Source organism: Hydractinia symbiolongicarpus, chromosome 1, assembly GCF_029227915.1.
Source record: "Hydractinia symbiolongicarpus strain clone_291-10 chromosome 1, HSymV2.1, whole genome shotgun sequence".
Taxonomy (NCBI): Eukaryota; Metazoa; Cnidaria; class Hydrozoa; order Anthoathecata; family Hydractiniidae; genus Hydractinia; species Hydractinia symbiolongicarpus.
The window spans coordinates 16,029,261-16,057,016 of record NC_079875.1 but is presented as its reverse complement, the minus strand read 5'-3'; the positions used below and the strand labels follow the sequence as shown (position 1 = coordinate 16,057,016).

The window sequence follows — 27,756 nt, the reverse complement described above, 5'->3', positions numbered from 1 at the left end:
TTGTTTTTTTGTTATTTATTTTACCCTTTTTACATTGCTTGGCCGAAATAATTTTTGCAAAAAGGTCTACAGACGTTCTACAAAGCTCTCTTCCCGCGCTTTCATGTATTGCGTTTTTCTCACTACTAGTAGTACTAAAAACTAATCACGGGAAGGATATGAAAGCGCATCTTGGGGCTGAAATCTAGGGATGTAATAAGGCTTATGCTTCACACAAACATTTTGGGTTTAGCCATAACTAGTCTCCTTCCTCGAAACTTCTACCGCTTTACAGGATTATCATGAAAAATAAATGCTGAATTTTATTACATAGTATTACATATACAGTTCTATCTACATTTTTATAGACATCTACCATTCCAATGCGTTGTTGTCTTTCAACATGCTGTGTATTTGATTTCGTCTAACTTGAGTTCTATTTTCCCATTGGTAGATACATTACGATCAGAGGTCTTTGTTTTTGTTTTATACCGCTTGTTTGGTGAAAAAGTGTTTATGTTACGCAAGCTACTTGCACCACGATCAAACCGTAATTTAATCCTCTCTAGCTCATGTCGTTGGTACACTTGTCTAACCTTGTTGGTAAATGAAGTGTAAAAATCTTTTATAAAATGATTTGTTGATGTCTTCAAATTCTCTAATTCGTTTGGTTCTAAAAATACGGAGAAGAGACTGTATTTTTATCTTGACGAAAAGTTGAAACAATGCTTAAAAATTAAAAGGAACAAAAAGTAAGTCTTATACAGGAACGAAACTCTACGAGGATGATTACCTCTTCTCTTTATTTGATAATACATGTCATCGGTCTGACACGCGTTTTAAGAAAACACGAACTAATTCTTGCCTAAATAGTAAACTTGATATGTTTTTATTAATTCCTGTTGATTTTTTAAGGGTTAGTCTTCTCCTAGCCTAGTCTTCTCCGTAATCATAGCTGCATATTGTCCGTTTTAAGGCCAAAACAGTGTGATGCTACACTTTCTAGCTACAAATAACAAATGCCATATATTTTAGATCAACCTTGCTGCAGCTGACCGTTGTCTATAGATTTCACACTGTCTTGCACCTAGTCTTATAGTTTTTGCTTACAACTCTTAAAATACTTGTGTTTTGTATGCCTGTTCCAAGCGGGAATTTCTATAATAAAAGAACTGTTACACAACTTAGTCAAAAAATTAAGATGCGACTGTTATTTAACTTGTCTACCAAAACGCAAAAATATATTATGCATACCTTCTGGTTCTATTTTGAAGTTACTACCTCTTTTTCTTAAGAAACAAAACCAAATAAAACAACCAAACATCAGAAAAAGGAACAATAAACACGATAAGATGACAAGTGATCGTTTCAAAAACTCAGAGTGAGGATCGAATAAGGATTTGATAGGTTTCGCTTCTTTTGGCTGGAATAAATAGAAAATAAAAGCACGTATTAGCAATTATAGTGCCATTACAACGTATGTTATATATGTTATTATCATTCACCCGTTAGCAAATTGCTCTGTCGGTTATTTTTAGATATTCGATATCGAATACTTAACAATCCTTCATCTTTTTATAGACTCCAAGGAGAAGCAATTCTATAATTCCGAAATAAACTCAATTAAGGAAAACGCCGGTAAAAAATAATGTTGTTGATATGTTAAATGTTTCATTGTTAAGCTTTGTTGTGAAAGACTTGTTTCACAAGCAGTAATCTTTTTTTCTTTTCTCTTATTTTGGGAGAATTATAAAACATATACTGGATTCAGTGAAATTGAATATCGAATTTATTTAGTCTTGCTTTAATGATATTCAACTCAGCCAAGCTCAACTGAATGATATTTGATAATCGGTTCCACATCATCCAGCATCTGTTTATGTTTAAATTTTTAATTTTGCAATAATACACTTTGCCCTGTATTTCTATAACTCGTGTCAGACGCCAGTGTGTTAGTGGATAATTTATTAATCATTACGTATTTTGATTTGACATAAAAGAAGAGAACTTACGTTAAGTTTCGTAGTATACATTTCCAGAACTTTTAATATTTTGTCTTCATTTGAAGCTACATAATCACGGACTTCCTCATTTACTCGTGCTAGGCCACCAGATAATACAACACCATAAGTTCTTGGAAATTCCACTAAGCTCGTTTCTTGAACACCAGCTTGTTTTAAAAAGGATTTGTATGAGCCTGAAGTATAAGCATCTAATAGAATACCATCGACTTCATGGTTAACAAGTGAATTAACCAAAGATGATACTGTTGAATAAGTTTTATCTAGAAAATAAGGTTATTTCAATCGGTTTTTAGTTCTTAGATTATTTATTTTAATTCTTATAAGCCGACTTGGAAGGTGGATGCTAGTTTTCGAGGAAGTATTTTAGGGAGGCAGATTGAATACTCTCATTTTTTATTATCAAATTGTTTTTGTTTTTGTTTCCTGAATAAGGTCGTAGTATATTTGAATGTTTAAATAGAATAAGAATTAACCGGTAGTATTCATAGATACAAATACAAAGACACAATCCGGGGAAGACAAAGGGTTGGGCAAAAAGCCATGCCCCACCCTTATTTTGGTTTAAACGACTTTTGAAATGTTTGTTATGCAAAAACAACACCTAGAACAATGTAGATCTACGACTATTCACATTGATTTCCTATCACTCACCCACCCTTAAAAATTTCAAGAATTGATTTGCCGGCTTTAACACTGCATTTCCTCCATGCAAAAAATATATAATTTATTAATATATAATAAGGCATATGGCATAATACTTTAGCAGGCATGAGTTTATAAATAGAATAATTGACCGTACTTTTGTTAATCTTTCCATTTCTCAACGTAGCTAACTTTTCTTCAAAAGAGCCAGACAACGCAGCAATCTAAAAAATAAAGTTTAAAAAAAGTGACACTCTACCTTAGTGCTCCATTTTCCATTGTCTTTCGTTTTTTATAAGCGCCCAGTTTACCACTTTTATATCCTAAAATTTTTAACAAGCTTTGAGAGAAAAAATTACCTTCCTTCCATATATGGTATGTACCTCCTCCAACGCAGAAGTGGTAAAAGCTGTGGTAAGTGCGCCTACTAACAACACTGATGACATAATAATGCTTAGAAACATCCACCCGATCGCAAAACACCTCGAAAGAAACCTCTTGGGGGTAAAGTCACCATATCTAAACAAAAACACACACTTGTGTGTCAATATCACCAGAAAAACATTGGTTAAGGCCGCAAAGGGTAACGTAAATATTATTTTGTTCCTTGTGGTGGTAATATAATCTTGCACCACAATACACTGATCAATAAAACACTCTTCGCTTTTCTATTTTTATTTTTCTTAATTGAGTTGCCTTCATAATGCGCCATTTTACCCCTTCCGCTACACATTAACAACCAACTGGCACAACATCTCTTGCAAACATTTTCAGAACGTTCTAGAAAAGAAAGCTTTTCTTAAAAATAACTGTTAAGAAAGCGAGTATTCAAGTGTCGCATTTTGTACCTAATACTACCACGACGCCACGGCAACGAGAATGGTGTCAAAAATAAAGTAGCAAACAAAAAAGATTCACGCAGACATACCCTATGGTAGTTTGTGTAACATAGGCATAGTACCAACCCTCTCTTATACCATCCCATTTGTTTAAGGAAAAATGATTTTTTCCACTACCTGTTACATCCTGAAAAGTATGAAATAAATACGACTTTTTTAATGTTGTTGCTCAACTTTAATCACATTCTGAAAATTAACAACATAACTGTGAAAACTCACCAAAAGCCAAATGGCAGCTCCCACAAACACGATCAACATAAAATTTATCACAAACAGGGGCCATAGTTGAAGAATTTGTACCACAACGTGCATCACGTGTTCATGTATGTCGTACTGGCGAATAATAAATAAAGAACCCGGATATTTCAATATAGGTACGTAAACCATGTCCATCGAATCTTTGGCTTTCACACTTGCTGAAAGTGGGAAACTTAATTGCGTAAAATCATCAATATCTTCCACAACTCTCTCTAGCGTTGATTTACTGGCATATTCATATTTACCATTTGACGTCAAGTCAACAGTAGTTGTGTTCTGGTTGGCATCAGGACAAAACCCACAAGCAAATGTGAACATATCTCTTATAACTGTGGGAAATATTCCATCAAAAAACATTCTTAGACGAGTTGTATATGGCTTAGTTATGTAATAGTTACTGTAGATAACTTCTGGACATTTACAAGTTTCTAAAGTAATCAGTTTTAAAAATTTAGTCAATATAATTCCTTCACGATCTTATTAGGAGAAAAAAATACGTAGTGTCTGCCATAGGAAAGTTTAAACGAAAACTTACTGGCAGTAACTGATGCTCCAATGCCATCCCCGTATGCGTTAATACCTAGCACATGTATCATGTACTTTGAATTAGGTAACAAAATATTTAACTTCGCATATGTCTGCCATGGTGCAACATCTAGTCTTAAATACCTTGTGGCCTTTTCGTGAGTATCCATCGGCTTATATAGTACCTTATAACCGATGAGTTCTCCGTTCAATGCATATGCTGGTATTGGTCTCCACTGTATTGAAAGGCTATTGTGTAAGTACCTCACTACTGTAAGATTCATCGGCGATTCAGTTGGTGCTAAGGTATAAAAATGAATGCAATTACTATTCATTTCTTCAATCTGTGAAACCTTTTTAAGGCACGGACTAGTGCATTGTTTTATGGTGCACATCGTAGTTTTTACTCTTGTTATTACGACACACTTCTAGCGAATCATGTGTTTACTTGTGAAGTTACCCAGATTCATAGTGTAAGACAAAAACCTCATGTGCTGTTTTTTTTTTAATTTAGTAATGTAGGGATGATAAGGATAGGATTTAGTACAAAGCTCAAGAAACACGATGACTTGTTTTTCTGGTATTTTTACTAAACTCAAATTATTTTAATTGCAGTAAAAATTTATTCGAGATGTGCCAATATAATAACTCGAAAATTAGAACTTAGTTTCTGAAGTGAGGAGTTACCAACATGAACAGTAAACAAGTAAAGATTGATAAATATCCTTCAACGACAAACCTGAAGTTTTTGTTCGCACTTGTGTAACTCCACACGGTCCGGAGCCAGCCTTCGTGACCGCACACACCGAGATAACATATTGAGTATCACCCTTTAACTTGTCTAATATAACACTCGTATTTTCATGCGGGAAAAATATTTTCTTCCTGTTCATACTTTCATCAAGAATTATATCATAACCAATTAAAACTCCATTCATGGCACCTTCGTCCACTCTTTTCCATTGGATGAATATCTTGTCAAAAGATATGCTGATACCGGTAACATTACCAGGCGTAAGACTTGGAACTAAAACATATTTGAGAACATCAACCATGACCAGTGTTATATATAAGAGCAATGATTTGAAAGTCGTCATTAAAATATTTATAAATTGCGCCAAAAGTGAAGAAGAATTCTTTTAATTGTCGCATATAAATGCACCAATTGCCAAAAATGTTTTAGGTCTAACATTTGTGGTATAATTTTTATATTTTTATAAACAAGAAATATAGAAAATGATTTTAGGCTCAAGCAAAAACGTTTATTTTTTTAAAGAAAACAGTATCGAATATCCTCTAAGCTAGGAAAAATTTATTCCAACAACATATGTACGAACGAAATATTTCGTTCGATAATAATGTTTTCCGACGAAATATTATTTTTAAAATAAATAAAGCCAAATTTTCAAAAATTTGTTAACAGTCAATAATCACAAGCATGCTACTAGTATTCCTACCATCTTCTTCTGTTTGAACAACCATTTCCTTGGAGGCGATACCATTTCCTGATTTGGTGCTGGCCAATATTCTCACCACATATCTTGTTCCAGCCTTTAAACCAGAAAGAACCGCGGATGTTTGGTTCGTACTCAATGTATCATACATGCTTGAGACCTTGGATTTTTCTCGATAGAACAGGATATAAGATGTTATCTCCAAACCACGTATGTTGACGTCTTTCCATAATATGGTTAGCGAATTTGGCGATGAAGTTCGTATTGTGATATTGCTTGGCGGTGAGGTAGGAACTAAAAATTGAATATACTCTGCTAACTCTTTAATTTTTTAAGATATCTTGGGGGAAGGATTATATATCAGCAACTATGGTGAAAAGATTTGGCATTTGCAATTTTCTTGTTTATAAAAATATAACGTTCTGTATTTGCTGCTATGGGTTAATTTTAAATAAAAAGACGGAAAGACCACTTTATTTAAAATTGTATAAAATTGATAAAGCGTGGAATTTAATTGATTTACGGTAAAGTGCTCAAAATCGTCATTTTTTCTTTATCAAGTACTGAGATAATTAAGTATTAAGCTTGTATTGAGAGCAAAGTCATAACGATATAAAATTAATTTGAAATATTTTTCAAAAATATTTTTCGTAAAATGTTATTACAAGAATATCTGATATCTTCCGCACAAAAAACTTTTTTTCTGTAAAACATATGGAATTATTACAACCATTTCCGTTTCATGATGCTAGGAACATTCTAGAATTTTAATTTAATTACCTTTATCAGCTTTAAATGAAGCTATGGTATTTGGAACGATGGGTATTTTTCCGATTGCATGATTCACATCTATGCTGTCTTGTAGCGACAAGAGTTCAAAATTATTCAGTTTCGTGAATTCAATGGAGAACACCACGTCAATGCTTCCGGGTCTACAATATAATACGCTACTGATAAAACAACTTTAACTCTGTAAAAGCTCCCTGGAAGTTATCTTTTCGCACGTGGAACAGTTTCATAAAAAATAACATTTTCGCAAGTTCAGGTAAGTCATTTATAGAATTTTTACTTTTTCCTGAAAAGCCTTTAATCATTGCAAAAGCAATACTAGAATAACCAATTATTTATAGAATGAAAGAAATCACTATCTCTTATATCTGTATTTTGTCTGTATGTTCAAAATGGCATCCCACAGCAGTTTTTCGTACACCCTGCAGTTCTAATTTTATTACTTAAAGCCAAAAGGAAAGCAAAGACGCACAAAATACTAATGCGGGAAAAACATACGAAACGCGATGACTATTTATATCATAATACCTGACCATACGTCTGTAAGACAAAGTTGCAGGCAAATTCCTGTGGATTTTTTCACAGGCTTATTACTAGTTAAATATGTTATTAAACGAGTATAAATCATACAATATAAACTATCACACGAATGTAACCTAGCTATATGCTAACACTATTTTAAAATTTAAGAAATAACATACGATGCTTTTAACAAGGTAACCTTTTCCACATTTCCAATAGTGTTGTCGCTCATTATCTAGTAATCACAGAGAAGTGACAGGAATTAAGAACCAACGGAAAAGAAAAGCTATAAGTTGTGTTGCTCACGTTTTCCAGTTTCAGTTCAGTCACTCAAATTGCTTAACTTCAATTATAAAGGTTTATTCAAGAGGTAGCTAGTAACGACATTAAAGGGGCTACGAACCGGTTAACATGCGCACATTCCGTATACCCCGCGCACATATTAAAAATCCGGCAACCGCGTTTTGCACAATGAACAGATCAGCGCACTTTCCTTGCTGGTTCAATATTTTTTTTTGAAAAGTTATTACAAAGAAATATTTCAGCAAGACTCATTCTGGATGAAAACATGACCGAGGCTGTAGAGGATAAAAATTCTAGATGTTCGAGTCTGTAAATTACATACATGCCGAAAAAATAGCAATTTTTGTTTTTCTGCGCCATCAGCTCGACTTTCGTGTAAGTCACTAAAGTCGAAAACCAACAGCAGTTCCGTAGTCCCTTTAACAAACATAGGTGTGCGTACAAAACTTACTTCGTGACGTATTTCATCTTCCAACTTTGCGAATGGAATTTTACCGTGTGTTAAATCGAATGTATATTTTCTGTCAAGCTTACATGAAACTTGCACCGTCACTTCTAAAATAGTATTCAATGATGAGAAATTGCACTGGGAATTAGACATAAACTTTTTAAATCAATAATCCTAATTTGCTTAAAGGGTTGGGAAAAATAAATACCACAAAATTTAATAAAATATACCCGAGATTTTCAAACGAAATGTTATATTTTGCAATATTTTGGTAATGTCAACTTCAATATTATTTTTTTATTTTTGCAAAACACTATTTTGCCACGACTACTTTACAACTACACTAACGATTTTTAAAATTATTTTCTCGGAAAAAACAATATGTCTAATTGCCGATTCACTAACAAAGTCTGAAGGAGCTTTGTAAAAAAAATACGCTACCAAAACGTTAATAGGAATATTTGATAAACCTTGTCAATTTTTTTAGTAAACTTACAACTTCCAAACATCTATCACATTGCTTACGTACTTGGGCAGGTAGCGGTCCCACATGGTGTTTCTTCTTTTGACACTCCTTTGCAAATGCAACCACCATATAAGGGCAATGGGTTAGTGCAAGTTCTTGTTCGAACATAATTGCCATGACCACACGGTTTGTTGCAAGCAGACCATGCTGTCCACGTTGACCAACTTCCATTAACTACACGTTTGGAAAAAAATTAATAATAATATTAACTGTCGATTCAGAAAATAAAAGAAAATGCTGCCATGTTACGGTGTATTTGTGAAAAGTTGAGTTAGAATGGACAGTTGGCCCTCCATAACTCGAAACCCTTTAAACTCGATCCGCACAATAACTCGAACGATTTCTGATTGGCCGTGAGAGTTCGAGTAATGGAGAGTCCACTGTATTATAACTTGCATGTGTAACATGGTCAGCAGCGCAAAATCATTTAGGTAAAACACATTGTGTTATTTTTATTCAAATTATGTATTCTCGGGTTGTATACACACAAATTATTCCTTAAAAAATTTATTATTTTTTGCTTAGTAATTCTTAACAGGTTCAGTTCTTTAAAATTCTTTAGGGACTAAATTTATTGCAAACTCCGAAAAAGTAATGTTACACAAACTTGTTCATGGACTGCGCATTCCCTTTTCTTTTACCGCCTAACTGACATTCTTTCCCCTTGCTGGCTGGGTAATGCTTGTGTCAGTAAAACAGGAAATCATAACAGACACGTACCAAAAATACTTAGTATACATACCAGTGCAGGTAACGTAACAGGCTTGGTATTGTTTCTCTTCGCCAAAACATTTCTCACCGCCAAGGGATGGGAAAGGATTTGAGCAGCTGCGATTTCTACTTTGTACACCGTGACCACAAGTTTGATTACAGCGCGTCCAAGCAGCCCAGGCTGTCCACTCACCGTGAACTTAAAAACATACAGTGAGGAAATAGTTTAATTTAATTCGAATAGCATTAGAAAGCCAATAAATATATCAAAACCTATAAAAAACTAGTTGGCCTGTCAATTCGCCTAATAAAAATCTACAGGACTCGTACTCTCGCTATTCACAGCTGCAATCTTTGTCTCAAGGAGAAACAACAGTTGTTATGATGGAGAGTAACCGTCTGCCCATGGAAAAGTCCATAGGTTTAATAGTCACCACAAAAAAATAACAAAAGAAGTCAAAAGTGATCGAACTAAGGTAAATTTGGAAAAGTCAACAAAAATTTTAGGTCCAATGGTCATGAAAACATGCAAAACTTAGTGTTTTGAGAAAACTTTTCTTACTGCATTTTGACACAGAGACATTACGTTGATAACCATTGATACAAAAGTCTCACCTGGACAATCCGAATGACCACATTTCTTTACTTCTTTTCTATTTGCGGAACAAGGCCCATCAAAGCTTAGTGCGCATGTCCTCCTGCGAAAACATGTACCACCACACGTTGAGGAACATTTGCTCCATGGTGTCCACGTTGTCATACCTACATCATCTAGCAAAATATTTGATACAAAATTAGATCTACCTATAATTTAGCGTAAGGGAAGAAATTTTAGCGGATTTAGCGGTTTTTTCAAAAATCCCCCAAATTAAAATCCCCTTAAAACTTATTTTGCACTCTCTGTGGATATTAAAAAATCTGATTGATAAGAAAATACGATTATAATGCATTCGCGCCAAAAAGCTAAGGTTATTTATCTTTGCTTTTCGCCAAATTACATTACCGCCAAAATTTAATACCTTTTTGTTATCTGGTTATCAAAATCCATAAAAAAATCCTTAAACCATGAAAAGTCTGAATATATATTCCAAGAACAACTTATCCAGGTCCTTGCATTATAACTAAAAGTAGAATAAAGTGAAAATTTAAACTTTTATTGCTAAATACACAGTTTACCTACCTTGGTTAATACATTTACATATTCTTCTAAAATCCGGTTTACTTGGTTTTACTTCACAGTTGATTTCATTTGGCAGTTTCATGTAACCAACACACAAATAAGTGTTGATGTCAATATAAGGTTGAAATCCACCTGTCCATAAAACCCTTGAAATGTTGTTGGAGCACTGGTAACCAGTCGCGCGAAATAACTCATTTGTATCTCCGGTTTGAACTCGTTTGTCACAAATTTTTCCTAAAGAATATGAAAATTGCAAAACAATAAGTGATTAATTAATGATAGTAAAAGATTTATTATAGTAACCAATATCTTTAAAAAATCAGTGTTTCGTTTTAACTAGCGGAGCTTCTTGCGCCAAAAGAAGGATATAGGGGTCCGGAAAAGCTACAAACATGAAATTTCTAATGCACATTTCCTTGATAAGATAAATATTTTTTTTTAAATAAACATGACGTCATTGATGTTATTATAAATGCGTTCGTTTTTCTAACTACTTTTACACCTAATATTTCCCAAACCTTTTGCAGAGTCGTTATGGACAAAAACGTGAGTAAAAGCGATAAAAAATATGAATAAATACGGGAAAGCTGAATTAAACTATGGTTGACTCTAGTAGCTGCATTAGATGTATCTTGTTACCTAAGCTTTCACAAACATCTGCACAACTTTGACTAACGCCAGCAGAATAAAATTTTGAACAGTCACCAAAGCCCAAACAATTTTTCTCTTTTCTTGCTTTTCCTGTACATAACTCTGGGTCAATCTTTCTGCCTTGATTATTCAGGCATTCACGTGTTTGAATTTGATTGCCCGAACCACAAAGAACATCACAAGGTAACCATGGCGACCAAGTTGACCACTGACCTAAGCATAGAGTTTGTATATTTCCGGAATATTCTTGTTACACAGAAAGAAAGATAGGTATAAAATTAGGCAATATAAAATTATTGCAAAAACCTATAGCTCCTCAATAACCACCACCTTTCCATAATAGTAGACCTTACGCAAAGCAGCGAAGCGACAGAATACGGCAGTTTTTACTTACAGCACATGCGTATTGTAGGGGAGACCTATGTTAAGTGCCGTCATCTTCGTGAATTAGATGTTAAACTTAGCTGTTTCACGTTGTGGGGAAAACAGTGAAAATGTTTATTTTGTGACATGCATGCTTTCTGGTTTTTCAAAAATAACGTTCAAAAATTTATTTCAAAACATATTTCCATAAATTAAATTTATTTATTCAAATTTACATTATTTTTGTTTTGTTTTTTTGTGCTAGTGTATAAAGGCTCGTTTCCATTTGACTGCATATTCTGCTATAGCGCAGCTCAAGAGCATTTTGTTTGCGCGTGCCCACTGTTTTAAATTAGAGACTTATGTATAAGTATATTTAATGCAATTTATTTTAGCTTTAGTTTTGCATGAGTGAGAAGAAGAACAAGTCTTACTTGTCTAAGAATGGAATTGCTTTCTTCGCATTATACCTAAAACGTCTTTGTTTACATTAAAACACACGCGCTTTTTTCTGCGAAAGCTCGAACTTCAAGGCTGCTATTTTTTGCGAAATACATCTTGGAAAGTTTATGCATCAGAAGGAACATTGCGCACCATAATTTTTGTTACAGCTTCATTCATTTGGCACAGATGCAAATGTGTGTAATTTTAAAAAAAGGTGGTCATTGTAAGAACATGTAACTTATTCATAAATCTGATCATCTGATCTGGTGAATATTCTTCTACCTTAAAGACTTACCGACATCAGAGGGAAGCTGTGTTTTAATTGATATCCCTGGTCCTGTTGAGCGTGTTGTTGTTGGCTCTTAAATATAATATTTGTAAACAGTAGTAGTAGGAGAAAGCGTTGGCAGTCTTTTTTTAACTTTTTTCTGTTAGACCATTTGCGAAATGTTTGGAGAAACCAAACTAGTTTTGCGACCTTTGTCAATACAAAAAAAATTAGCTTAGAAAAAGGAAAAAATTCAGTGATATGATTGCCAGTCCAGGTAATTAGCTAATCACTTTAAAAGCAAATGAATGCTGGTGAAGTATGCAAGTATTAGTTTATTCCATATAAATTTTTTTCCTAGATTTTTTCAATGATTTTGCAAAATATCTACCTAAAGTAGCACCAAGTATGCTGTGCATCTTTTTCTTGCAAATAAACTTCATATTGAGTTGACATGATATGTTACCAGTCTTTCCAAAAGCGTCCAGATATAAACACAGATTACTTTTGTTGCGCTGTTCTGACGAAGATGCTTTGAAGAAGATAAAAAATGGGATTAAGGTGATTCAAATATCGTACAATTCTGCATTAGCAGTGTAGTTTATAAAAACAATTGAGCTTAGATTCAGTTAAAAACTAAGGACATCTTTGTTTTTGTCTTACTTTTCACATAGTTCTAGTCGAACGTGCAATTTTTTGCGAAGAAAAAATATCTTCCTTGTTTCTAAATCTTATTTTAATCAAGTAAAGTTCTTGTTTCAGATCTAATATAATATATTTTAGTAACATAATATGTATACGTGTCTTCATCAAAAATATAATGGCGTCACACATACCCAACCAAGAACCAGTAACTGTTGTTTCCTTAAAATTCCCCAGAAGGTAATGCCATTCGTGTCTCGTCGGTAACGTTAATACACTCGCCTTTATATTATTGCAAACTAGTTCAGCATGCTGCCATGTCATATCCAGTGGAATTAGAGTATAACAAGAGGAATTGTATGTCAAAGATGGCGGTACACAGTGAGTTATATATTCAGGTTTGTTACCTGTTGAAAATAAACATAATTATCAAGATACGGTATGAATATGGTAAAAATGTGCATGTAGATACTACTAAAAATTAAATGAAATAAATGTTAATGAGATTCATATTCTTTTACTCTCCAACTTCTATTTTTCAGTAATACTATGAATTTAGTATTCTGTGAGAAAAGAATATCAAATTTAAATTGCGTTTATTTAAAGTGGTCTCATCTGAGCAAATGAGACAAACAAGTCTATAGTCTTCTCAACCGGTGCTATTCGCCAACGCTGCTCCATATTTTCATACCATATTTTTATTCCTTTATTTTATATATCATGGTGACTGTCCTGTTCGCGTTCTGTATTTACTGCGAAGAAAATATACTCACCTCTTTGGCAAACCTGTGCATTAGTTTTAATATTAGTTGATGATGTTAAACCACACCTTGTCGCCATAATGTCTTGATCATTCCCATAATCAGGTATTCCAAGAACCCATAATGAGTGCTGATGTTTTGTCGAGTTTGCTAAATCAGTCCAAAATATACTTTCGCTGCCACTCGCGTTAAGCACAAAGTTCAACATACTTATTGTTGTAATAGAGGGTAACGCGCCTCCTAACGCTTCACACAGCTGTTGCGATGCACTTTTGTTTAGAGCTAGTCTCGCAAAAAAGTATTGGGAGTTTTGATAGACAAACCAGCCGTTATCTAAAAAGAGAATAATAAAACTTGCAGATATCAATCTTTTTTTATTTGCAAAGGTTTGGAGGAAAATTTATAGCGATTGTTTAAAAACCAAAAGCTAAAATAAGTAAGCAACATTATCCACAGGTAGCCACAACGTTTTTTTAAAAATAAGATATACCTAGCTTATAATGGCCACCAGTTTCTTCAGTACTATTTTCACTCCCCAGAATTGCTGTCTTAGCTAGAAAGGAAAAACAGATTGTTTATTTAATATCTGCTAATGATTAAGATGGCAAATCCGAAATTATGAAAGTAAACACACCTGCAGGTTTGCGACAAACAAATTTCCTCTTTAAATCCACACTGTCTGCTGATGCTTTAACCCAGAATGTATTTGACGAAACAAACTGCTTTTCACATTCGTTTTCTACATCAAGAAGACTGCCACCACCTGCTATGCAAAGATATTTTGCCATTGTTTTTGTTGTATGAATTTCAGACATGTAGTAGCAATAACCAAGATTGTGTGACCATGTCGAACATGTTTTCTTGTCGCCCAGCAGGTAATTTTCTAGATGAAAACCAACATGTCATTAAGAGTGTTTTTTTACAAATCAATCAGTCTAATATCAATCACAGTTTTTTGTTTCGTAACTTTGTGTAAATTTCAATTTTTTAACGTGAAAAATATGGATATTCCAAATATTCGGATGGATTTAGTGGCAACCTTACCTCTTATTCTTTTACATACAAACGCATTCTTATTTTCATTCCTTTCATATACCATACCACATTTCGTTTTAATCAAAAAAATTTTCCCTGCATCAGATGTATTTGTGGTTGCCCAAAAATTTTGTTCAAATATTTTACCATCAGTCCAGCTAGACATTCCTTTAACATAGCCAAGCCAAATAGGAGTATGTTTCGACAAAACGTTGACCAGAAAGTCTTCTTCATCTGCAGTCAATACGCTAGTTAGGTTACTGCTCAAGTCTCTGCATATTCTTTCCGCTTGAAACCAAGTGACATTCTCATTGACAAATAAGTAAGAATTATTCTGGTAAGCAATCCAATATTTATGTTCTAAATGTAAACATTGAAGTAATGTATTTTCGGTGAAAACATAAAGGCAATCCTTATGTAGCTTTGCTTTGTACCTTTATCTGGTTGCGGTGTTTCACTGATGTTATTTCTTTTCGAATTTGTCGCATTTAGATCTAGAAGTACAAAGAAATACAAAAATAACACCAATATAGTATTAAATTAAAGACAAAGAAAAATACATTTTACATGAACCAAAATATATAAACGCAAAATGAAACCCCACAAACTCACGTTTTTCACATAATGAATAATATGTTTCAGACGAACTAAATACAGAAATTTTCCATTCATAATTCCTGCTCGAATCAATGTACACATATTGTTGTTCTGAAGTTGTAAAATTTAGATCTAAGGTAGGATCTAGCTTGTATACTTTGGATGAATCTTCAGACGTGAAAACACTACTGTTTCCTTTACGAGATAAACCAATCCAATATTTTCGTTTATATTTCTTCGCAATGGCGTCTATAAAGTTTTTCTCACATTCAGTGTTGGGAACCGCTAAACGACCACCAGCCAGTTGACAAAAGTTACGACCCTCTGTCCACGATTTGTTATGCTTAAACAAGGCAAAACAACCAGAAAGGTGTGGAATCCAACTGCGGCCACATATGTTTGTTTGTGAGTCTATAAGAGGTAAAGTACATATTTATTTTAGGTCTATATACTGCATCTTAGATTAGATTAGTCAAATCGAGTTTAAAAACATCCGTATTCGAGATTTATACATTGAAATATTGTTATTATGCTGTAAGACAGCACACAAAATGTTTATCCATAACTACCTACATAGATTTCAAAATTGTACAAACGTGAACATTAATGTAAGGCCTTAGGACCTATTCAGTTGTTTCTGCTTAGCAAATGAAACACCATTCCATTATTCAACAAGTACACATACAAAATTATTTATCGTGCATATTAACAATTCCATGCAAAAAATCTCATACCATTTATAGCACGCTTGCAAATGAATGATTTCATTTTCATACAGTCATCGCTGTGCAACATCAATGTTGATGAGTTACCAGCACCACATATGTGAGACGCATACTTGGGAATGTACTCACTACTAACATTTTCACCATTTAACCATTCCCAACCTTTACTACGCTTTACTAAGCCAATCCAAAATTCTAGACTCGTAACAATTTGATTGATTGCTACGTGTTCTAAGTAGTTTGTGATACTAGTGAGAGTTGAACTGAATATTGCACAATACTTTTCAGCTTGATCGAATGTCAAAGGTTCTTTTACATAAATATACGAACTTGATCCAAAAACATACCATGATCCAGTTTGAGTTAAGTCTGCGAAGTAAATTATTAGATTTTAGCAAACTTTTATAGGATTAATTTGATGGAAATAAGTGTTTGTCCTTGCAATTATAAATGAATAATCTCTCTTATTGTCAACATAAATTACAGAACTGATGTTATATAAGAGTAGCTGTGAACTTACTAACTGTAAGAGGGCATTGAAGTGTCATTAAGTTAATCTGACTACTGGCATTGAATGACTCGACATGAATCGTTTTCTTGTATTTATTGTATCTGAAGTTATACCAGTTCGCAAAGTTTACAACACGAAGAATACCATCATCTAAGATTCTGAATGCAGTTTGGTGTATCTCTAAAAAGAATTCAATTCTTAACATATTTACGATCCATTAAACGCTGCTTAAAAATGGACCTACATTTATATCCACTTAAGGTTATGAATGCATGCATACCTTGTGGATATATTTGCTGATAAATAGCATGATAAAACATAACGTTAATTAAAAGACGTCTTTTAATTTTCCCAGACAGCTGATTTTAATTAATAGTATAAATAATTCATACAAAATCATTCTAGGTAAAAAAAACACAACTAATACAATGACGCCATAAGGCAGTATTAATTCGAATGTCATTAAACAGGGTACGAATGTTGATTATTGAAAGTAAAGATGATCAAGGTATAAAAGCATTATTATGACGTCATTTGGAACAAAAATGACGTCATATTCTTGCAAATATTTTCTGCTAGTCAGTCTGTAATTTACAGCAGTTAGTAGCAACTGATAACCACTTTTAACAATCAAGATAAGTTGATTTTTATCATAAACCAGATTAAAATTTAGTTACTTACGGCTGAATTTTAAAAGGCTCTCTGGGGTAACGTGTAAATATTCTTGTCTATTTATCACGTTTCCATTTGAGAAAACTTTCATCTTTGAATTGCCATAACAGCATTGCAATGAGAAGGGCGATGATATTTCAAAGCTTTGTAAATTTCGGATCACGCAATTACTTGTGTTGTCAGCTTGTTTATAAAGGAAGACAAATTCTAAAGACAAGGTGATTTTATGTTTCTAACGCCACGAATAATACGTAATGTTTCCACTAAAAGCCTTTTTTCTTAAACGCCTCCTTTGAAAAAAAAATTCGATGAGTTCCTACATGTTTTTAACGCTTTTTTCTAATAACCATCACTTTTAAAATAGGCTTTAAGTCAAACCAATAGTTGCCAGAAATATCCTTGCCAGAAACAAATTAGTAGCTAGATCAACATTGGCCATGTAGAATTCGAGTCGAAATAAAACTGTTTATGTGTTAACATAATCACAACCCAATTTCTAATTTTTGTCTGTTATAAAAGGTTATATTATGAAAAGTTAATTTCAAATTAAATACCTCCTCCACAAAAATACACTTAATAATCAGACACCTCATAGAATAGTTAAACAATTGAAAAAATGTATTTGGTCTTTAAAAATTATGTGCAAAAATCTAAGAGTTGCACAATTTAACAGTAATATTTCCAATACATTATTTGTGGACTTTAGTTCTAATTCAAGGCCAATTTTTACCAAAATTATCTCCAACCCTGAAAAAGCGCTACTAAACTACTATGGTCAAGAAATGATAAACGTTCAGCAAAAATACGAATACTGAAGAGACAAACAGAAATAATATGTTCAATGACAGTGTATAAAGTATTTAATCGACGTACTTAAATATATTCTTATTTCAGTTGACAATAAAAATAATTTAAAACAAAAAAATCATTAAAATTGTGTCGCTATAACATTATAAAATTATGGAACATTACATCAAGGAAACAATATTTAAAATAATCGAAACCACAAAATTATTGTTCTAAAATCTTTGGTAATTTAAATTAAATGTATCTAAAATAAATTTCAGGACACTTTATTCCATTTGTGTATTATGCAGCATTTTTTGCATCTGTTGTAATTACAGCAGTTAAGAATTTGTATTGTAAGAAACTAATATCAATATTGTATTGACGTATACCTTGTGGCTTAATTCTAAGTGTAGGTTTTGTCTGAACGTCGAATGCATCTTCACATGCATCTAAATAACAGAAACAAGTGATATACAAATAACATTAATCCATAATTTAATTTAATTTTCTATTCTTTACTGACTGATTGGCCTGCGTTGAGGCTTTTGTTTTTTTATGGATATTCGCTGGTTCAAGACCTAGCAGCAGGCTATAGAAGTTTGAACCAGCCTTATCTGCTTAGCTTTCAGCATGAATATAACTTTATAAACTAAAGGATTGCTTAATGATTGGTTGCTGTTTTTACACGACGTCTGAAGCTCAAATGGAAATTCTACATGAAACAAGACCTCCTTTTAAGGACATTGACAACATTAGGAACAGGAACTGTAAATGTCATCTTTGTTTTTCGCATTTCTTAAGTAAGAAATACATAAAATGAATAGAGAAACCAATATACGCTGGATTCAAAATTAATTAAGAGTACGTACACACTTTTACTGATTGTGATCCACAACTTTTTAGAGTTGTTTGGCTGTCATTAGTGAAGCATCTGTAATAAGGATCGTTAAACGATGTCAAAAAATGTTCACTGTTTCCAGTAAATCGATGACATTTCTTATCTAAACTTGAAAAAGAATTATCATGGTTGGAAAGTTTTAATAATCGCCAAATTTTAACACATGTGGGAAGGCTGATTTTAGAAACGAATGATGAGTGAACACTATAACTCTAGCTTACAAAAGATTTTATCTATTCTTATAAAACTAGATATTCTATGTTATCTATAACTTAATCATGTGTTAATTCTTCTTTTGAAAGCCTCGACGTCGCATAATTCTTGTGCTGCATTTCCTATGGTTAACTTAAAATACCTAAAGTTATACTGATGCATTGCAACCTTGAGTAGCTTAATGTGTCAAGCGGTTGCAGGGCAGGCGTTAAGGGGAGGGACACATTATGCACCCGTTTTTGAATGCACAGAAAGTTAAATGAGCAGTAGATACTAGACATATTTGACAGAAGAACTTATTATATTAAAATATGATACCGTCTTTTGCACGCTGCAAAAGTATTTGCGACGTGTCGCCTGCAATTGACCAGCATAATCCATTTTGATTGTATATTCTATTCATTCGCATATACCACTTCAAATTTAGGTTACAACAATTTTCTCTTTTTTTCTCAACAGGTTTTAATAAGCAGTGATCTTTGTTCCATAGGGCAACTATAAAAATAAACGCTAAAATTTAAACTTGGAAACTATCACCAGCAAAAAAAATGTGACTCTTAAGAGACCACAACATTAAAGACAATTAAAACATAAATTACATGAGACATTACCGTCGTACCATACTTAAAAATGCGGCATTAAAGTTGTTCGCAAGATAATCGGAAATAAAATTTCTTGTTTAGGAGTGTGCATGGTAAGCATGCGTATTAGGATAAGAGCGAGATATAACAAAAGACTAACTGTGTGTTCTTTTTGGATTTTACTCAAAATGACAACAGTGCAGTAAATTATATCTTGGCCAAAAAACTAATTGACTCTTCTAACGATTAAGTATAATTTATTTCATGTAATTATGATGCAAAATGGTGCTAACATGGTTATATGTTAACATCGCTGGTACATGGTATAATGCCAAACGAGGAAGAAGACCAGGTAACGAAGACGCAAAAGATTTGCCTAACAAAAATCCTCAGTATATTTAAGATGAAAGTGTTTTCCAGCACAAATAATAGCTGGGAAAACAGCATTTTGTTTTGACTTCTGGAAAGCAGTTGTTTTTTAGCCTAGACATTACATATATGGTTGTAGAATAGGCACTTCACACGAGCTAGATATATTGGGATTAACTGTACTGTACTACTGCGCTTTGGAACACAAATTGTGTAAGTATTCAATAACTCCGTTGTTTTTAGTTTTATATTACATCGACTGTAAAAATAGAACAGAAGTAAATTTCTAAAACATTTCTGATTGTTAGGTGACGAATTGGATGACGTAATATAAAAGGCTGAGAAAGTTTTTTTTCGCCTTTAAGATGAAACTATTTTTACTGAAAGTAAATAAAGTTTTTATAATAAAGTAAAATTTGAAATTAATAGTAGATATTTCGTAAAATATTTTTTTCATAAAAATGCAATGCAATTTGGAAGGGTAAAAAGATGTCAAAGTTTTTTTGTGAGGAGGACTGTAACAGCGGGCTGGAGAACAAAATAAACTTTTTTTCTATTTACGCATTTCAAACCTTAGTAATTACTACATATATATATAATAAAGTATGTGGTAATATTAAAAAAGAAACCCCACCTTGCCTCATGCAGGTAACTAAAATTAAGAAAAAATTAAAAGTAATTGAAATTCAGTTACATGTTTATTTTTTATATAAAAAATTGTTCATCGTAACTATTTACAAAACACTAACATACGAAATTGCTTAGTAACGTTCGATCTAACTTACGCACATACCAGAATTTAACCTTGAGAAACCTTGTCGGCATTTTGATACAATTTCAAATTTATTTGCTTGATCGTTGACACAAACATCAGCAAGCATGTTTGTGCAGTCACCTAAGATATTAAATTGCGTTTTTATTTATAACAATAGGTCCTGGTTACTTCCTTTAAAGTCTTTATTTTATAACCTAGATACCTGCATATTCCTATTATACAAGCCTCCATTTAGACACTGTGCGCCTAAAGTCCATCACAATTTAAACCTCAAGCTTGAATGTTATAGCCAATGTAAAAAAGATGCTGTAACATAAGTTGAGAAGTAGTTCACAAGATAGTAAGCCAAGGTTATCTTAACGAAAGAAAATAGCAAAAATGAACCTCAATTGGAAAAAAAACAGTGCATTCTAAAGTTTTGACGAAGTGTATAGCTTATTATTTCATAATTACATATTGATAAAGTCATACGATTTGTGCATATATATACATATATATCAAATATGTGAAAATTACACTACCTTCTAAAAGTAGAACGTACCTAATAGTGTAGGGATAAAGGCAAAATAACCAGTTTGGATTTTAAAGCAGTTTTCACTTGCTTTTCCCTTGTACCAGTACAAAATATCTCCCTTGTGGTGTCGTACTTTCTCATTGATAGAGCAACAACCCAAAGGATGTGATTTTACCACAGTTGAACTGACATTCCTAATACATTTGATGTTACCATCCACTGATTTGTAATATAAAGCATGCCGAACTTCTAGAAAGATCAATAATGACTATGGAGGTGATATAGACATGTATAAGCAGGTATAAGCAGTTATTAGCAGTTATAACTGTGCAAATGAAAGAATTGACATGCGAAATGGGATACGCCCAAGCTTCAGGCAGACTAAGAAAGATTAAATGGATCTGGTTAAGAAGAAGACTAATTATCAGTTACTAAAGGAGCCAAAAGTAGGATCAAATGTTAATGGTAGGACCAAAATTCTATGTAAGTCTAATCTTTTCATTTTTTGCATTCTCGTGTTAAAACACAATGGTAACTGAAATAGTAAACAAACCCATTCTAATAATCACTATTTTAGTAGGCAGTAGAGCATCGTGCTGTACAAACACAACATAGATGTTAAAAGTTAAAATACGATGATATTTTTAAAGAACCTCGAATTTTCACTATTTTTTCGCCGGCAAGGTTTCGCGATTGAAGTCTATTCCTGACCACCTTCTAATCTGAGCACTGCTGGATGGAAAATCCAATTCTTTTTTGCATGGATAGCCTTTGATATCTCAAAGTTGAGAATATACGAATATGACAAGTCAATTCCCTTTATTGCTTGAATCTATAATTTATTTGCATTTACATATTCATTTTGGTTTGTAACTTTTAACGTTGGGGAAATTATTTCTGCAGGACAATTTATTGCGTCTTAAATTGATATTTTTCTCTAACCTTGCTCTTCTTCGCAACCAGGAAATTTAAAATTGGTGCATGTTTGTAAGACTGGATCAAAAAACAAATCAGGACGAGGACAATTCCACTCTGTAGTTTCATAATTTAAACATTCTATGAATCCATTGCAATTGTGTGGATCTTGGTACATGCCATCTGCTTTCAAATCGCAAAGTTCTAAAGAAAAGAACTTTCTAACTCTAAAGAATTTAAGCAAAAATATTGCAGCCAGTAAAAATGATTGAATCAGGCGAATCCGAATTCAGGTTATGTTCATACCAATGGTTCGTTTATTTGTTCATTTCCTATTTGGTTTTTTATTAGACCAGGTAATTTTTTATAAGTTTTTTTCTAATAATGAGTGATTATTATTCTCTTGTGTAAAATTAGTTAAGTGATCTTAAATATACACCACGACTGTACACTGTAACATTAGAATGAGAATAGTAGCCACATTGCAATATTCCAACACTTATATTCCCGTCTCTCTGGTGCTCCTGTCCTCTCTGGTGCTTCTGTCCCGGTAATCCTGCTTCTCTCATAGATGAAAACAACTGCAAACTTTACAGTAACAACGCATACCTGCAGCACAGAATGGAATGATGATTAGCAACCAAATGATGGCAGTCATTTCCTAAAGAAATATTTATTAGTACATTCATGTGAGAGTTGCAATTTTACAAAATGTTCGTTGAGACAACACTTCTATTTTAAGCCTAAATCTTTATATGTTTCAGAAATTTATAACATTTCTATTCAGCAACAGAGGGCGTTCTTATTTCAAGTGATCCGGTGAAGACTACTAAGATACTAATTCAAACAAAATTCATTTATTGTAAGTTGTAAGGTAACCAACTAAAGAATTTATTTGCTTCAATAGCAGCGTACAGTCTTTTTTCTATGCTACCCCTTTCTTAGAAGAAAAAAGTCAATGTATTTCCTTATTTTTCCATATCATTCCTGCTTAACTTTAACTTTTTCTTTCACTGGAGCATTTTTTTAGTGACAATAATCTCATTAACTTTAATTGCATATTACCTTTTTTGAAAATGTCAAAAATGAAGCTTATTAGTTTTGTCTTATATAGTGGCAGATGTAAACATCCAAAAGACGTTGACATGTGTTATGTTGTAAAAGCACAAGTATAAACCAAAAATACAAACATAATGTAAGCAAATTTTGTACATTGTAAAAAAAAACTTCTCTACTTAAATTTTTTCAATTCTCAGAACGTTATATTCTTCCTTTCCCTTTAATATTTTTTTTAAATCCGTCTCTGCAGTTTTCCTTTCCCACAAAATTTGGAACATACAATTCAACATAGCAACGGAGCTTGTATTTTGAAGTTACGTATATATGTTTAAAATGTTATCTTGACAATAATTTTAGAACTAAAAGAAAAACACCAATCTACAAGTTAAACACTAATTTTTAAAATGTTTGTCGTGAAAATTTAGATAAAAACACACAAATTAATTCTTCTGTTTGCTTTTCGAAGCAATCACGTTAATTTCATTTATATGTTTTTGTTCCTTCGCTATTTTCTTTGCATTTTTATATTTTCTTCACTTTTTCTAATTTATTTAATTAAACTTAACCGAAAGTGGAGTTATACTATGTAGGTTATATTTTTCCTATTTTTCTTACATTTTAATTATTCTTGAAGGATTCTTGTTTACTCTAGAGCTAATTTATGAAGTTTTAAAATTCAAAAAAAATAAAACAGGACAATAAAGATAATACTATAATCATTTTGTCTCATAAAAAATCTGGATACTCTCACATATCTGACTGGAAAGTAAAAACTTTTACGGACAAATACATCTTTTTTAGCACCTTCAACAGTTTACAAACACTACATGGGTATTCCTTTGAAAAGGAGCGAAAAATTTAAATATTTTGGAAAATGATCAAAAAATGTAACGGGAAAATCACATTAATGACCTAAAAATCTATTAATTAATGCACTTAGCATATTCCAACTACCGCTCTTCGGCATGGGTTTGTAATATAAGCATATCGGAAAAGCTGTTATTAAAACTATAACATTATTAACTATTATGAAAATCTTGGAAAAGAAAGATAATTAGCTATAAATAGCCATATCAAAATTCTTATTGTGTTTTGAAAAGAAGCTTTTGTTTTGGAAACAACGATTCATGTTGTTGCTGTTGACATATGCTCAAAATTTCTTCTGGCAAAAAATTTTCACAGTCACGAAAATAAAATAACTTCTAAAAACAGCAATCCTTTTAACATAAAGTTTTGGCAAAAGAAGCCTTCTCATTTAAAGCTGCAAAAGTGCTGAATAATTTAAGATTTTCATCTCTAATATTTTTTTAGGAGATTTTAAATTTTTCTGATTACCTTTTCTTTTTTTAATATTCACACATTATGAAATAATTTACAATAAGTCACAATCAACTTCCGAAAAATGCTTGAACTGTCTGTAAGCCAACTAAAGCACCGGGGGTATTGTAAATTTAAAATGCGTTACAATCGCACATATTATCATAGTATTAACCCCCGTGAAGTAAACACCGATGCTGGAAATAGGTAAGTTGCGGCCACCGTGTAATTTTTGACGGTCTGACTTTTATAAATTATAAATTGTTTTCGAGAATCTTCTCAATAAAACTGAGTTTTGTGCAGTATTTATCATTCTTTGTTACCAAACTGACATAGCAATACATAAAACTAGACCAAAAAAATTCATTCTTTGAAAATAAATTTTAAGGAAACAGAAAATCAAGTCTCTATGTTAGCTTACCTTTTTTACAAGCTTTTTCGTTTAAAATTCATAATAAAGTTAAAGTTACTTTCAAGCAGGTTTTTATAAATTCTTTTTCTTACTCCATTAGATCATTCGAAATTTCCAGTATCCTCCTTAATCTTCTGGTGTAAAATGGAAAACGAGAATAATAGAGGTATATTAGACGTGAAAGTTTGAACAGTTAAGTTTTATAACTTCCCAGGCTAATTAAAGTACGTAATATGAACATAGAATGAATAAAAAAATAGCTAACATATATAATTGCATGCAAAAATATGTGAGACAGAAAAAACATCTGCAAGAAAATCAATTTAATAGAACCAGGTAAACAACAAAAACTGTGATATTTACATGCCACTGACTTGATCTCTTAACACACACGTTACTCTCTTTCAAATCATGCGTTTATTAATTATTATTATTTTCACCAAACCAAACCCTACCATAGTATTTCTTTTCTTTATTTATATATAGTAAAGATAAGTCATAATTAAACGAACATCTCTCAAAAAAATCTTAAATTTGGAATTTAACTCAGAAAATATTTTTTGAGTGGGGATTTTAATCATATTAGGCAGGTAGGTATTGTAAGTTATAAAAAAAATTACCGCATAACAGATAGAGAGGCAGTTGTTTTCTTTTTCAGTTTCAGGTGTTTCACTGTTAATTGTAAGCTAGTTCAATTTTATGATGAATCCATTTTTTTCTTTAATAAAACGAAAAAAAGCAAAGATAAAACGAAAAGTTTAAAGAGAATCTAAATGTACCATATTTTTTACATTAATCTTTAATTTGAATGCGGGCCATGAAGTTGTCCAAATTTAAATACGAGAACATCGCCTTGTTGTGAACATTGCCTGCAGCTGTAGTTATTAATTAAAAAAGCTTCAAAAACATGTCTCCAGCTAATTATGGCATATCTATTTTTTCACGAAATGCTTTTAAACTCATTTTGAACCACTAAGTACAATAAAATTTCTGGAATTTAAAATATTTTGAAGTGGAAACCATATTTTTTTTCTAACCTTTCGCCGGTATATGTAAGGGAGGCATACGCATCGCCCCCACACCAATTTAACATGACAAAACCGATATTGTTAAAGCTTGCGACCGCCCAGAACAAGTATATATTTGCATAGCTTGCATGCACGAAAACAAATGTCTTATTAAACGCCTGCGCTTGAATTTTAGGCAGAGTTTCCCTTTTTTAAAAGCATTAAGGACAGTACTTTTGAAGCATATATGTTTTTATAATAACTTTAACTTCAGGAATCTTATAAACTTTAAAACCTATACTTTTTTGTAGCTAGCGAGCTTTTGTTTACAGAAATCTCTACAGTAAATGCGGATACGACACAATTTGACATTATTCATATGTCGACATTATTACAAGACTGCCACTTTTGAAAGTAGTTTTTTATGCACAGTCTGTGCAGATTCATTCTTCCCCGTTATATGTAATACCTAGAAGAATAGTACAAAGTGGGCAACCCGACTGATGCGCTTTAAGTGCGGGAGGTCTTGGGTTCAAACACCGACTGAGTCATGCCAGATAATATAAAAGTGAATCAATTCCTTATGCTTAGATGTCTTGTCTTGTTGTCTGGTTGAGAAAATGCTGTGCTTGCAAGACTTCTGTAGCTCAAATGGGAGCTGAGTTGAGTTCATTCTGCAGCGAAGACATTGACCACATCTTACATGACAAAAATGATTTTTTTTAAAAACAGTATGTTTTAATTAAAAAGGAAAAGTCAACCCAAAAAATTATTCTTTGATAGTTGATCCGACCTAGTCCATAAGTTTTGTGTTTGCATCGAAAACTAGCTTCTGTTTTGCCTCGAAGAATTGTTGTTGTCGTTTTTCGCGGAACGCGTTTTATATCAATGATCGGAGCGGAGCAACGATAATGACGTAAAGAAGTTCAAAAACAAAAAATAATAAGATTGGGTATAGTCGAAAAGCATAGACTGGAATAAGCTATAATGTATATTATTTCTTGAAAGCAACATGTCTAGTTCAAAATGCTATATGTCAAACCTAGTTATTATGAGCACAACAGCAACAGGATTAGCCTAGTTAACTAAGCTTTCTTCGAGGTTAATAAATTTAGTTTCTCTTATGCGAAAGCTTAGACGCCAACGAATGCCAGAGCAAATCCCAAAAATCCAAATCAACCTGAGAGCAAACTCTGAATTAAAGTTAATCAATGAGCACAAAGCTGGGTGGTTGCATTTCTTCCTCTTAAATCATAGGAGAATTAAATATATTTGATCGGGTGAGTGCAGCTATTCGTGTTTAAAACGATGGATTTCTCGACGTAGCCAATTAAAAAGCGCGGTTATTAATCTGAACTCAAGAAATTCGTTTGCGATCCTTATTAATAATTTCCACCTTAACTATTCCGGTTTTCCGGTGGTAAGAAAAATTATGCTGGGTCTGCTGGCTACAACACGATAAGTTTACACGATAAGTTTCCGAGCAATTCGAAGAAGATTAAGTCAATTAACCAAAACATAATATCTTCTTTTTGTGAGCATGCAACTAGTTATGCTTTTCTTGACTCTAAGTTTGCTTACTGCTAAATTAAAACTTTTCGAAACAAGCACGTGCTAATAACACAACAAGACAAACTTATATTCGTATTGTGTTCAGCGTACTATTAAGCTTACGTTCAAAATGCACACCTGGCGTGGGAACAACAAAATATTTGAGCATGGGCCGTTCGATGTTATTTTGGGTACATGAGGAAACAAAAGATTGACAACATTTACGTTATAAACCGCGCTAAATCCAGTTTTATTGCTACTTTCAAAGGAGTTGAATTTTTCATCGAAAGTTTTAAAGAGAAACTTGATTTAATTAATTCTTACTGTTAGAGTTATGAAGTTGTGAAGTTGTTCACTTTTGTTTTGTCAAATATCAAAATTGAATTTTTGTTGTACAACCTCCTTTAAATGATTCAAAATACATGCC

The 27,756-nt window shown here is 32.6% G+C and overlaps 1 protein-coding gene across 1 annotated transcript; it reads right to left on the bottom strand.

Annotated features, from left to right (window-relative positions):
• Positions 1-5: 5 nt before the first annotated feature.
• On the bottom strand, positions 6-23,239 carry LOC130642791 (uncharacterized). The gene is made up of 38 exons (XM_057449548.1): positions 22,593-23,239; positions 22,011-22,187; positions 21,096-21,317; positions 20,573-20,674; positions 20,414-20,431; positions 19,148-19,324; positions 18,588-18,719; positions 18,108-18,167; positions 16,939-17,136; positions 16,267-16,437; positions 15,756-16,115; positions 15,037-15,432; positions 14,859-14,918; positions 14,434-14,784; positions 14,024-14,272; positions 13,880-13,942; positions 13,402-13,722; positions 12,823-13,035; positions 12,378-12,518; positions 12,014-12,079; positions 10,900-11,124; positions 10,261-10,494; positions 9,696-9,851; positions 9,112-9,279; positions 8,373-8,543; positions 7,847-7,950; positions 7,272-7,327; positions 6,562-6,713; positions 5,785-6,075; positions 5,067-5,354; positions 4,338-4,628; positions 3,764-4,230; positions 3,574-3,671; positions 3,005-3,164; positions 2,803-2,869; positions 1,992-2,263; positions 1,234-1,402; positions 6-652 (listed from the first exon to the last, which is right to left on the bottom strand). The coding sequence occupies exons 1-38, from the start codon at positions 22,639-22,641 to the stop codon at positions 378-380; spliced, it is 7,170 nt and encodes a 2,389-aa protein (XP_057305531.1). The 5' UTR covers positions 22,642-23,239; the 3' UTR covers positions 6-377.
• Positions 23,240-27,756: the final 4,517 nt, after the last annotated feature.